Genomic DNA, 11,732 nt, shown 5'->3' with positions numbered 1-11,732 from the left:
AAGAGAGCGCCGGAAATGGAGCCTAGGTCTTGGTCAACACCTAAAAGGCGCTTCGCCTAAGTGCGTAAGGAGTCACACTAGCCCGGAAATAAAAAGCGCAACCATAAGTGAGTTTAGTACTTTCCACCCCATTGAGACCCTCTTAAACGAATTTTTTTTTAATGTTGAAAACCCTCCTTCATCTTTGTCCACCATAGCTTAGGAGAGTCTTCATAATGTATGGCATGGGGGCCTGGGGACTGCCTTAAGGAGTGATTAGTCGTGAATTAAGGTGGACTGTATTGAAAATCATGATAATTTTGATTCTTTCAATTTGCAATGACGCTCTCTTAACATTTTAGAGTCGGTCCTTCAGTATTATTTTCCCGAAAATATTCTATGATTTGTTATATACCATGAAAAAAACAAAAAAACCTTGTTGTACTAATTTTCAAAGCTGGCAGTGGAATGATGGAATGTCATACCCGATAGCATAGGTTCTTTTTAATAGACTTTTTATTTGGTGAGAAGCAGATTCTTATGCCATGGCAGCTCGAGCCAGACAATCCGGTTTGGGGGTAATACCCCCAAACCTTGTGTGGCCTTTACGAAACACAGGACGAAAAACAGATTTACACCAAATATGCTCAGAGCAAATAGATGCAACAAAAGTGCAAACTAGGAGAAAATCATTAACCAAGATGGTAACTGCCTCATTTGCGCCTTTATTTACAACCCCATGCAAATCAGGGGGAGATGCGGCCTTTATTGTCTTTGTCGCTGAATTTCCTCCTAGATGTTTGTTCTTTTCAGCATCAGATTTGCCCTGAAGAGGGCAAATTTGATGTAGTTGTATTTTTTAAGCGAAGTGAAATCGTTAGAAGGTATACTTAAGTTAGATCGATTCTTTTACTGGGCTTCTCGCTTCTTTTTGTAGTAATGGCAAATATAAAAAATTCAAGACGTTTTTGGAGAGCTTGAGAGAAGACAAAATTAACAGATTAAAAATACATCAGAGTTCCCAACTTTATTCGAACGTGATTCGAAAACATGAATCTATATAATAATCCGCAAGCCGGCGCTCTAAACACAGAAAACCAGGCTTCAAATTAAGTCTCTTGCCTTTATTTGTCCACATGCACGAACTACAATTACATGCAAAACTAAGGGAAAGTAATATGTACCAAGGCTGATGTCCCTCGAGAAATACTCCTAGATAATTATATCCATCATCCTTTAAGACAGAAAGTCACGGGAGGTTTATGAGCTTGGAACCTGCCAGGAGGAATGACAATGATTTCATAGACAATTGTATTGTTCATTACTATAGTAAGATCTACGATAAAAAAGAAAAAAACCAAAAAATGAAAAACCCCTCCCCTAAGCCAACATTAACACTTACGTCTCAATTAGGGAAATATGTTGGCTTAGGGGAGGGATAGGTGGGCAGTTTTTCTCCAAATCAATCTCACTGAGATCACGTTTTTCTGTCTTGCCTGCTTGCGTGCGGCTAACGCAGAAAAGTAAAGAAATGAAAATAAAAATGAATTAACACCACGTATTACCATCATTGGACTGTTTTCCTCCCAACGTTCTGTTGAAACTGTCCTCTGACATTTCCAGCAGGAAGATAACGAGCCACAATGTAGGTGACTTTTGAAGGGCCTGAACCTGTTGACCTTTGAGCGACTCCAACTGACGTGGTTGCTTTCCAAACGATCTAATTATATTTTGATAAAATTGCTTCAACGACATTGTTAATTCTGTAAACGTACAGCCAAAAGAAGGCTTTTAGGGTCGGTATGCAACTAGCCTGCGTGGCCGGCGTTGAAAGAGGAATGGGAAGGGGGAATTTGGCGCGCGCGAGAGCGTGTGGGGCGCGCTCTCGCGCGTGCCCAAATTCTCCTTCCCCCTTCCCCTTTCAACGCCGGCCACGCAGGCTAGTGTGAGACAGGTATATGCGTATGCTACAAACAAAGCCACCCTTATTTAAGGAAGGACAGCTTCAGAAGAATATCACCTGATGTCAATAGAACGTAAAGAAGCCTACTTATCCGTCTTTATTTGAATAGGATGCAACAAACTCTTTGACCCCCTTTTTCAAAGGTCAGGACAAATCTTTGAACGCACGAAAACTTGCGCAGATCCGCCTATCGTTTACTCGGGACCCGAGGAACCGTGCAAGTTTTTGAACTGCAGACAGTACTGCAATCTGTAACAGAATTTCCGCTGTTCCGTGTAGACGGGTTGCATAGTTAAAGAATTCGCTAATGTTAAAAAGTTAAAAAAGAAAATTTGTTTCTTGATATATAAGTAATAATCTGCTAAATATACTGATTCGATTAGCCTTACCTGCGTAAAGTGGCCTACGTCTGGATGAAATCCTGGGTTGTCATAGTCGTACAATCGCTCCTCGTTGTACCTTACACCGAGTACGAAAATAGAGTTATTTTATCTTGAAACACCATAGCCTGCGAGCAAGCTCTCCATTTGATATCTTAAAACGTAGACGCGCGAGAGGAGACGCGAAAGCGGGGGGCGGGGGAGAGAAAGGAAGGCTTGAAACGATCACTCATATACATCAAACGAGCCCGTCTGCTTTGAGAGCTGAAACAAGTTCTCGGTTCCAGTATGATCCCCCCTGAGAACCAAATTTGACACACAGACGACAACGATTTTCTTCCTCTGCCGGTCTCCTTTTTAGCAGTGAGGGTTTTGGCGATAAGAGCATCGTGTTTCCACATTTGCCGCCAAAAATTTAGGGCAGGCCAGCTATGCCTGTTGTCAATCAACTTTGATTGCCGGAACGTCATTTTTCAGCCAATAGTATTTCCCTTCGTCTGGGCGAAGTACAAATGAAAATTTATGAGATCGTTGTGAGCTCTCCTTTCCTCTGCCCCTCGCGGCCCGCTTAGCTTGCCCAAATAGGAGAGCTTGTTCGCAAGCTAGAAACACTACTGACCTCCCGCACCCCTCTAGAGTACATGTGTATTTCGGATGCTTGTGGTTTTGTCACTATCGTCAAGTTGCCTAGTTAGACAAAATAAATACTCCTCGCGTGGCCAATGAAAAAGGCATTTGTTCCATTTACCGAAGGAGGAGAAGTACATTAATACTCCTTCGCGTACTTTACGTCCTTGGTTACTTCTGGAAGCTACCCTTACTACACAGCAGGATTAACTGTGTGTTAGTAAACCAGTTACGTGATATTACTTGTTTGAGAAAGTGTACCCTCACGTTTAATAAGAAAAAGCGAGGAAAGAGTGGAGTAATTAAGGCATACCATTCTTGTACAGCGTGTGTACAGTCGGCAACTTCATTTCTCTGAAACACTGCTATGTTCTCTCCTTCTAGGCCAAGATTAGGGTCATGTTGAACTACTCCGGTCGCAGCTATATTATCTGCCCAAACCTGAGCATGCTGCACAAGCGTGTTATCCCATATCAGTAGACTAGCTCCATGAAGAGCACGTCTGTCATTATGTGCCTTCAAACAGGCATTGCCTAAAGTAAACAAAATTTACAATTAATTACAACATATCTCTCCGAACTTCCTTTCAGCTCAGCCTTTGTATTCACAAAACTTTAAAAACAAGTTGACTTCATTGGCAAGCGCTCTTTTGATTGGATATACAAAAGATGAGGTAGATAAGGATTAAATGAAAAACAAATCGACGCTAGGTAACTTCAGTTGTTGAAGTTGCCATACCCCTGACGATTTTAACGTTTGCTATCCGAAAAAGAAAGTTCCCATAGATTGAAAGGAATTTAATCCAAAAGTTCTGATGGTAAATGCTGATGTACAGTTCCTACCACTAACATTTGTATTTACGTACGTTGAACGAGTTATTATAATGATTGAGTTTCTACTCAAACTTTTACTCCCGGTGTGAAAACCATACTCAAAAAATTATAAAATTTGTTCCTGAATAATACAAAAGAAACCGCCCTTCTCAAAATGAAACTCCCGCAAAACATAAAGCCACATTATTTACAGAAATATTGATTTACTTGGCGTCAAGGTTGGAGGCAAAGATGACGAACTTTGTTTTGATGAACTTGGTCCAGCCGTGGTTAAAGGGAAGGAGGTGGTACTATCTGGACCATCTGTAGTTAAAGGGCTCGCCGTAGTGCTTGATTCTGATGTCGTTGATTGGTTTGATGTGGTGCTTGGTCCGGTTGTCGTTGATGGTCCAGCTGAGCTTGGTGGTTTAGATGTGCTACTTGGTCCAGCTGTACTTGGTGGCTTAGATGTGGTGCTTGGTCCAGCTGAGCTTGGTGGTTTAGATGTGCTTGGCCCAGCTGTACTTGGTGGTTTAGATGTGATGCCTGGTCCAGCTGTCGTTGATGGTCCTGCTGAGCTTGGTGGTTTAGATATGCTACTTGGCCCAGCTGTACTTGGTGGTTTAGATGTGATGCTCGGTCCAGCTGAGCTTGGTGGCTTAGATGTGGTGCTTGGTCCAGCTGTACTTGATGGGTTGGATGTGGTGCTTGGTCCAGCTGTCGTTGATGGTCCAGCTGTACTTGATGGTTTAGATGTGCTACTTGGCTCAGCTGTACTTGGTGGATTAGATGTGGTGCTTGGCCCAGCTGTGCTTGGTGGTTTAGATGTGATGCTTGGTCCAACTGTACTTGGAGGATTAGATGTGCTATTTGGTCCAGCCGTACTTGGTGGCTTAGATGTGGTGCTTGGTCCAGCTGAGCTTGGTGGTTTAGATGTGATGCTCGGTCCAGCTGAGCTTGGTGGCTTAGATGTGGTGCTTGGTCCAGCTGTACTTGATGGGTTGGATGTGGTGCTTGGTCCAGCTGTCGTTGATGGTCCAGCTGTACTTGGTGGTTTAGATGTGCTACTTGGCCCAGCTGTACTTGGTGGCTTAGATGTGGTTATTGGTCCAGCTGTGCTTGGTGGTTTAGATGTGATGCTTGGTGCAGCTGTTGTTGTAGGGTTAGATATGGTACTTGAACGTTTTGTGGTCGAGGGACGAGTAGTTCGTGGGGGTTTTGTTGTTTTTACCTCTTGCTCTGAAAGTGAATTCAAGATTTGCCTAACATTTTAATGGCTATCTGCGTGCTATTTTTATACGTAAATTTTCTTGTTTGTTCTCCGATGAACTGAAATTGAATGTTACTAAAAAAAATAATGTTTTCAATGCTTTCGAAAAAACTAGCCGCACTTCGAGGATGTTACAATGAAACTTGATTTCAAACATTGAATTAATTGACAAGTCGGACAAGTCAACCTATCGCGTAAGGGGTTCTTTCGTGAGTGTCCACAACAATGGGGTATTACCAGGAGCGCCAAAGCTAAGGACAACATTACAATTAACGCTAAGAGACGCGTCGTATAAGAGAATTTGGCTTCGAAAGGGCGGTGATAAACTTACAAGTGCGCCATCGTAACCAGAGAAGATGGAGCCCTTAAATGTTGTCGAAAACAGTAAAGAAGGACAATTTGATACCATCTTAAAAATAATGATAGGTAAGTGTCTTTTGAAAGGTAGTTGTCTCTATTAACAAGGATATTTCTTCGCCTCGTAAGTTATCTCTTTGAGAATGTGAAACGATTTCAATGTCTTTTTCTATTATTTCATTAGCTTTTCTGGTGTCTTTTGGCTGAACAATGGGATAATTACTTCAAAGAGTTGTATCGCCGCCAAAAACGTAAACTATATGAAATATAAAGTGACGAAACTTAACTTAGATCAAGACCTTTGGGAAGGTTTGAAAAAGGCTCGCTAACCTGATTACCTATTAAAGAAGCGCTACAGCGTTTTGGTAAATATAACTCACATTTCTGTTTAAGTACTTACGGTTGCAAAATCCACAAGAGGTTTGGCAGTTTGATAACATATATCGATAATAATAATTGTTAGGGTTGCAGTATCCATACTTTTTCCAAGAAGAACAATGGGAGTTTAAGTCTTGCCGCGGAACACAACCTTAGGACAAAAATAAAAATAAGCCAGTTTTGATGCCCACTTCATCGTCCTTCTTTCGCATGTAATTTTAGCTGGCCATTTTTCCCGGAAAGGGTGCGACTTACTCTGCAATGAGTACTGGGTAAATGGCAAAATTGGCAGTGGTTTTTTTCCCCAAATTCTACTTGATTTTGTGTGTAACTCTGTCAGGATTGGTCAAAAATTAGTAATAAGGTACCTGTGGAAAGGTCTGCCTTGCAAATTTTTCTGATCATTGGTCCATAAAGTAAACTAGGCTTGGGTCAATATGGACGCAAAACAATCAAAGCGGTGGTTAAAGAATTAAGAAAGGACTAGTTTCTACGTTTAAAGCTTGTAGATACGTAACGAAGTAACAGTTCGCGGTGCCAATCGGAGCTATCGTAAGCATTTTAGAAAAACTCTTTAAAGTTATTATTTTCATTTTTTAATAATTATATACATTTTTGGCCCAAAAGCAACCTGGCATTAATGCATTCATAATGGGTGCAAATTTCTTATAGAATTAATAAAAAATACATATTACATCTGGTTGCAGTTGGAATGAAGTGTGTTTGTTCAGTTGTTGTTATGTCAGAAATCTTTTGTGTGATCTGCCATTTTTGCAAAGGAAAGAGCCAGAACGTATTTTTGGCGATAGTTAATTTACCTCTACAATCAGTTAGACAGCAAAACTGCAAAAATCATGACCCGGAAGTGTTAACATAAGGTTATGGGAGATTGCCTACCGCAAAATCTGCAGGTAGCTGGACAGTATGCCTTCATAAAGTGGTAATGTCGAGCTGAGTGACAATATCCCTGGCTCCTCCAGGATGCACAGTAACTATGGTCTGGACAGTCTTTCTCTGTAAAATGAATGGGCGACATTTTTCGCAGGTAAATTGAAAAGTGAATAGGACAAGGTAACTTACAAACATTTACGTCTAATCACAAGTTATTCTTTAATTAGGAACTGAAAATATCTTCAAACTGATAAGGAACTATGGTTACAACAACTGAGGTTAGACTATACTAATAAACCATCTTTTCAGAAGCACCATATTCATACGAAATGGTCTTGATATATTTATTTTTGTTGCTATAATTGTTTCCTTTCTAGAATCAAGGAATGTTATCATTGATAAGTGTAACAAAAGGCATGTTCTTCATGTCATATTATCGTCAGCTTGAAGACAGGCAAAAATAAGGTTTTATTTGTAACACATCCGAAGAGTGACTTTTCGTTTTCAGCTAATATATTTCGGATCGAATGGAATATGGAAATATCCATCTCCGATCAAGTTCAAGAACCAAGATCAAACTCAGTATGACGTCAACTGAAACTTTAAGTTAGTATGTATAAAGCTAAGTTCTGTGATTGAGGACGATCGACATGCCCTCGCTCAGTCTGAAACCCTGTTTCATTTATTTACCTCCACAGAAACCACATGTTGTCTTACAATGGACTTTCATGGAACTGTAATAATAATTGCCAGGGTTACAATAACCCAGATTTCGCCAGAAGGAGCAGTAGTAGTTGTCCACGTAGGTGCATGTTTTTCTGTTGTCTAAAAAGAGAAATGAGCTTTCTGTTAAAATTTAATTTCGAGTTAAAATAGATATTCGCAAAAGTTGAATTTAAGACTGCTGCACTAATATTATTCGCGATTTTTCTCGTCGGTCTACTAATTTGATCCACCGTGTCCTTTTAACTTTCTTTAAGTGTCCAATTTTTGACCTATAACCTTCTTCGGAATCTAGTTTTAGCGTCTAGTTACAAGTTCAATTAATACTGCAACGACTTGTAATTAAAAAGGTTGCAAATATTCGTTTATTCCATCTGTTCCTATATAAATGTTTAAATGAAGACTGGGAGCATACATTTGAGTGTTTCTTTGTTGCATTCACAAATAATTTCACTGAAATGGATTTTCGCATGCATCTACTTTTTTTCGCAACAGGGGGAAACGTGTAGAGAAGTCTGGTTGAGGCTGTCGATGATTCCCCAAAGGTCTCTAGGATTCTGGTTATAGAACAGCAGAAACAAAACAAACATTTGAAACTAGTACTTACGAGAGCGTTTCTCAACTTCAATCCTTTGCAGCCCAGAATTAGAGAGCCTCGCCCTTGCTTTGCAAGGAGAAATTGTCACTGCTAATACATAAAATGAAAGCAGTTTAATCAAATAGGGCATTTTCCGTGCTGGTACTTCAAATGAAATTAATGTTTTAAAGCAGCGAATTTTATGCTGTCTTGGAAAATAGGAGAATATGTAATTCTCATGTGACAAACGTATTCAGTTGCAAGTCATATACATGAATAGCGTGTTGATTTTACTTTTGCTCAAGTGTTTCTTTTCTCACGATCACTTAAACTAGGAATAGTTTTGATACAAAAGAGTCTAAAAACAATTAACGGTTTGGCATACTATGTCAAACGGAGTCTCACTCAAACAACAGAACTGGGAATTCCATCTGTCCCTGCGTCAAATTGTTTTATAAATGTAAACATATATATCATCCACGTACATGTATTTCTGCAGAAATAATGGTCGTTTTTATGCTAAAGACTTCGACTAGTGTTTTTAATATACAAACGATAAATAAGATAGACACATTTAACGTCTGACGACTTCCACCGTCTTCTTTTAAGTGCGTTGTCGCAATTTTATGGGTCCTTTTCAGCTTTACATCAGTCGACTTACTGACGTCTCAGCGTTAAATGCAAATGCGTATAATGTTGACTTTAACGTCTCTAACACAAAAATGACCAATATTATTTCCAGATAAGAAAATAAATACAACCCGAACCAAACAAACAAAAACAGCCATTGTTTTCTTAACCTTTTTGGTTCGTTTTTTTTCCTAAAAATTTTCATAATTTGGAGCAATAGGAAGTACAATTTTTTGCAAACAAATTTTGTAATTAGTTGTGCCAGTCTTATCTTAAAGAGTCCTTTGAAAGGCATGCTCTTCTTTATTTGTTTCCTTTTAGTGTTATTTGACTTGATTTTTAGTGTTTGTAATGTTTAACTGTTCTATAGGCCATTTGCACGATGACGTTATTTCACTACTAAGACCAGAAACCTTCAGGGTTTTGTTTTCTTGTGCAAATTAGGACTTTTGTTATTTAAACCTCGCTGTGATTACCAAATTTAAATATGAAAGGCAAAAACGAAAAGGATTGTGGTCGTAGTAGTAAAATGACGCCATCGTGCAAATGGCCTATTATTAAAAGGGTACTGCTTCTGTAGAGCAATTTTAAGTGTTTGCAGGGTTTTTTTTTTGAAAAACCCCTAGTCTTCAAGCATTGCCAATTCTTATCTTCTCTTGGAGAATCGGTAATAAAATAACTCATGAACTTTGAGCCTGTGCTCAAAGGGGTTGTATACTCTTTTTTCGACCCATGCACAACAGTATTCTGGGAAACCTAGGGAGTACTGGGGACCAAATCTCGTATCAAGTGCCCGCGATTCTTTAATCAGCGTCAAGGGCGAAGTAAAAACGTCACTGCAGCATCGACAGGTCCTCCCGGCATGGTGTTGTTAAAGTGCTAGTGAGCTTTTATAGAAGAGGGCAGGGTTCTGCTTTCGAAAGCAATAGATGCAGGGTCACGTGACATTTCAAAGCAATCCAGAGAGGCAGCTGTCAAGACGATAATCTGCGCAAGACATTAAGGAGGCATTGAATGAAGAAGGAAGAGCTACAGAGTTCGACATTCTCTTGAATTGCGTATTATTAATGACATACAAATTCAATGCGATTTGTTCGTAAGCTGACGGTGAATCTTCTTTATTCCACCCCCTTTTGATAGTTTAATTTCAGTTCCTCGAAAACCTAGCAGATAGAATGACACTCCACTACAACGAATCGTGATTATTCCGCTGATAAACTGAGCGAAAGACGTGACATTTGTGGAACAGTTGTTGAATATAATTTGGTATTGTTCAATTCTTATTCAATGACATTTGAGTTCTTATGAACAGGGGCACCCAGCGACTGTTTTCTGTAAAATATATCTACTCGGAGAAGCAAATATTGCCTAGAATTTTCGATTACCTGAGGTCGGCTAAAAATTTCTAGATGCCTGTTCCATTCATGTACAATTTTCGAAGCTTTTCCAATAAATCCGCTACGATTTTCTGAAGTTTAATTTTTCCCATTTTACTCGTCAGGTTAGGCTATTTTTCGTAGAAAAAAGAGAACCTAAAACTTTTGGAGTCAAAAATGCGATGAAGAAAGGAATTAGAAAAATTCTCACTTTCGTAAAACGTTAAATTGCGTCTAAAGTTTTCGAGAAAGAAATACTGGAGCCCTATAATTTTGAACAGACTCAAGTTGCCCTAGAATGACCGAACAGATACAAATTTTATAGCACCGTTTAGAATGCATTTCTAGAGATCTAAAAGTATTCTGGATATAGCCTAAACAGTGTTTTCAATGTATGTAGGAGGAAACCGTTGTTGGGTGCCCCTGTTATGAAGTGCTAACAAGAAAGAGTTCTTAAAAACCTACAAAGAATCATTTATTATAGGGCTTAGTCGAGTTTGACAAATTTAAGTGCCGCGACAAATAAAAGAGCAAAAAAAATATCCTAGCCCCCGGTACTTATGCACTCAATAACCCAGCAAGAACACTCCTCGTTTCAAAAACCACATAATGAAAATCCCAGTGGAACAGCGTTGATTTGAGAGAGTTTTTAGTTTACTTCAGATGGCAAAGTTATTTCAGTGATAAAGTTTGCATGTACTCAACTGATTAAGGTAAAATTAGTATAAACATAATGTTCAAACGAATAGCTATTAAAATGGAAATTGTTTTTAATTACTTTTAAGGGCGACTAATTAGGGGTAAGTCCTTTCGGAAGAGGGTGGACATTCTTATTTGCAACTGAATTGAAATGATATAAAAAGAAATACAATACAGTAATAAGTCATCTCACTTGAGTTGGCCGCTCGGTAGCATATCAAACAGCCACCAAACACTTTTGTTCAAGGAAAACAGTAAACTAAGGTAAAGATAATAATATATTACTACTGACGTTTATAAATGCAACTGAATTTGTCGGACTCTACTAAAACTTTAACAGAGTGCTCTTAATTGTTTTTAGAATTGTTTGTTTTTTTCTCGCCGCATTCTACTTGCTAGTTTGAAATGAGTGTTAGTAATATAATGTACTAATGCATGCTTTTTTTTTTCTTGTCATAACGTTTAGTTGTATCAATTCGTGCAGTTGCGCCAACTATAGCTTAAACGAAATGACCAACTTTTTTTCTTTTTCCTTGCTTTTGAAAGTGTGGAAGCCGTATGACTATGTAAGGTACAGAGTGAAAATATGATGATCATCGTTCTATATTCTCACCAAATATGAACTGTTTACGGACGCATTAAAATCACCATCCGCTGGGCAAACCGGCTTATTACTATAATAAAAGAAAACAAACAGAACGTTATATTATTTCAAGGAGAAAGCTAGGCTGTCTGTATTTTAGAAGTATTTAACTAGTTTCAACTATAACTCGTTTTCAAAAAGAGGCTTGAAACCATTTTGCAGTTGCGTAGAAAAATGAAGCACATTGTCAATTGTGAGTTTTCGTTTTTTATTTATTTTCTACAATACAGTCAAACACCTCATTATAACGGACAGTCTGCTCTTTCCCTGGAGAAACAAAGCCTTTAACCTTTTTTCAATTCAACCTGCCTAATACGGACACCCCGTAAATACAGACACTTTCTATGCCCCCCCCCCTCCTTTAGTGTCCGTATTTACGGGATTCGACTGTATCTGCTCTAAGGCAGAGTTAAAACTGATGCTTTTC

General features: G+C 39.0%; 1 protein-coding gene across 2 annotated transcripts; it reads right to left on the bottom strand.

The window, feature by feature from the left end:
- Nucleotides 1-1,088: 1,088 nt before the first annotated feature.
- On the bottom strand, nt 1,089-7,476 carry LOC140952397 (uncharacterized). Of its 2 annotated transcripts, XM_073401819.1 has the most exons (9): nt 7,348-7,476; nt 6,664-6,780; nt 5,789-5,917; nt 4,862-5,000; nt 3,990-4,825; nt 3,263-3,482; nt 2,332-2,401; nt 1,545-1,699; nt 1,089-1,254 (listed from the first exon to the last, which is right to left on the bottom strand). In XM_073401819.1, the coding sequence occupies exons 1-8, from the start codon at nt 7,385-7,387 to the stop codon at nt 1,547-1,549; spliced, it is 1,704 nt and encodes a 567-aa protein (XP_073257920.1). In that variant the 5' UTR covers nt 7,388-7,476; the 3' UTR covers nt 1,089-1,254; nt 1,545-1,546. The 2 variants fall into 2 exon arrangements, with proteins under 2 accessions (XP_073257920.1, XP_073257919.1); XM_073401818.1 differs by having other exon boundaries at nt 3,990-5,000.
- Between the last annotated feature and the right edge of the window lie 4,256 nt (nt 7,477-11,732).

This window comes from Porites lutea, chromosome 11, assembly GCF_958299795.1.
Source record: "Porites lutea chromosome 11, jaPorLute2.1, whole genome shotgun sequence".
In the NCBI taxonomy this organism is placed as follows: domain Eukaryota; kingdom Metazoa; phylum Cnidaria; class Anthozoa; order Scleractinia; family Poritidae; genus Porites; species Porites lutea.
Note: the sequence above shows the minus strand (reverse complement) of the source record. Positions and strands in the feature narration are given on the sequence as shown.

Coding starts and splice junctions, on each gene's coding strand:
- LOC140952397 (XM_073401818.1), bottom strand. CDS start 7,387: ATGAAAGTCCATTGTAAGACAACATGTGGTTTCTGTGGAG. Junction 5,001..5,788: donor CTCTTGTGGATTTTGCAACC/GTAAGTACTTAA, acceptor ATTCACTTTCAG/AGCAAGAGGTAAAAACAACA. Junction 2,402..3,262: donor ACACACGCTGTACAAGAATG/GTATGCCTTAAT, acceptor ACTCGGTGTAAG/GTACAACGAGGAGCGATTGT.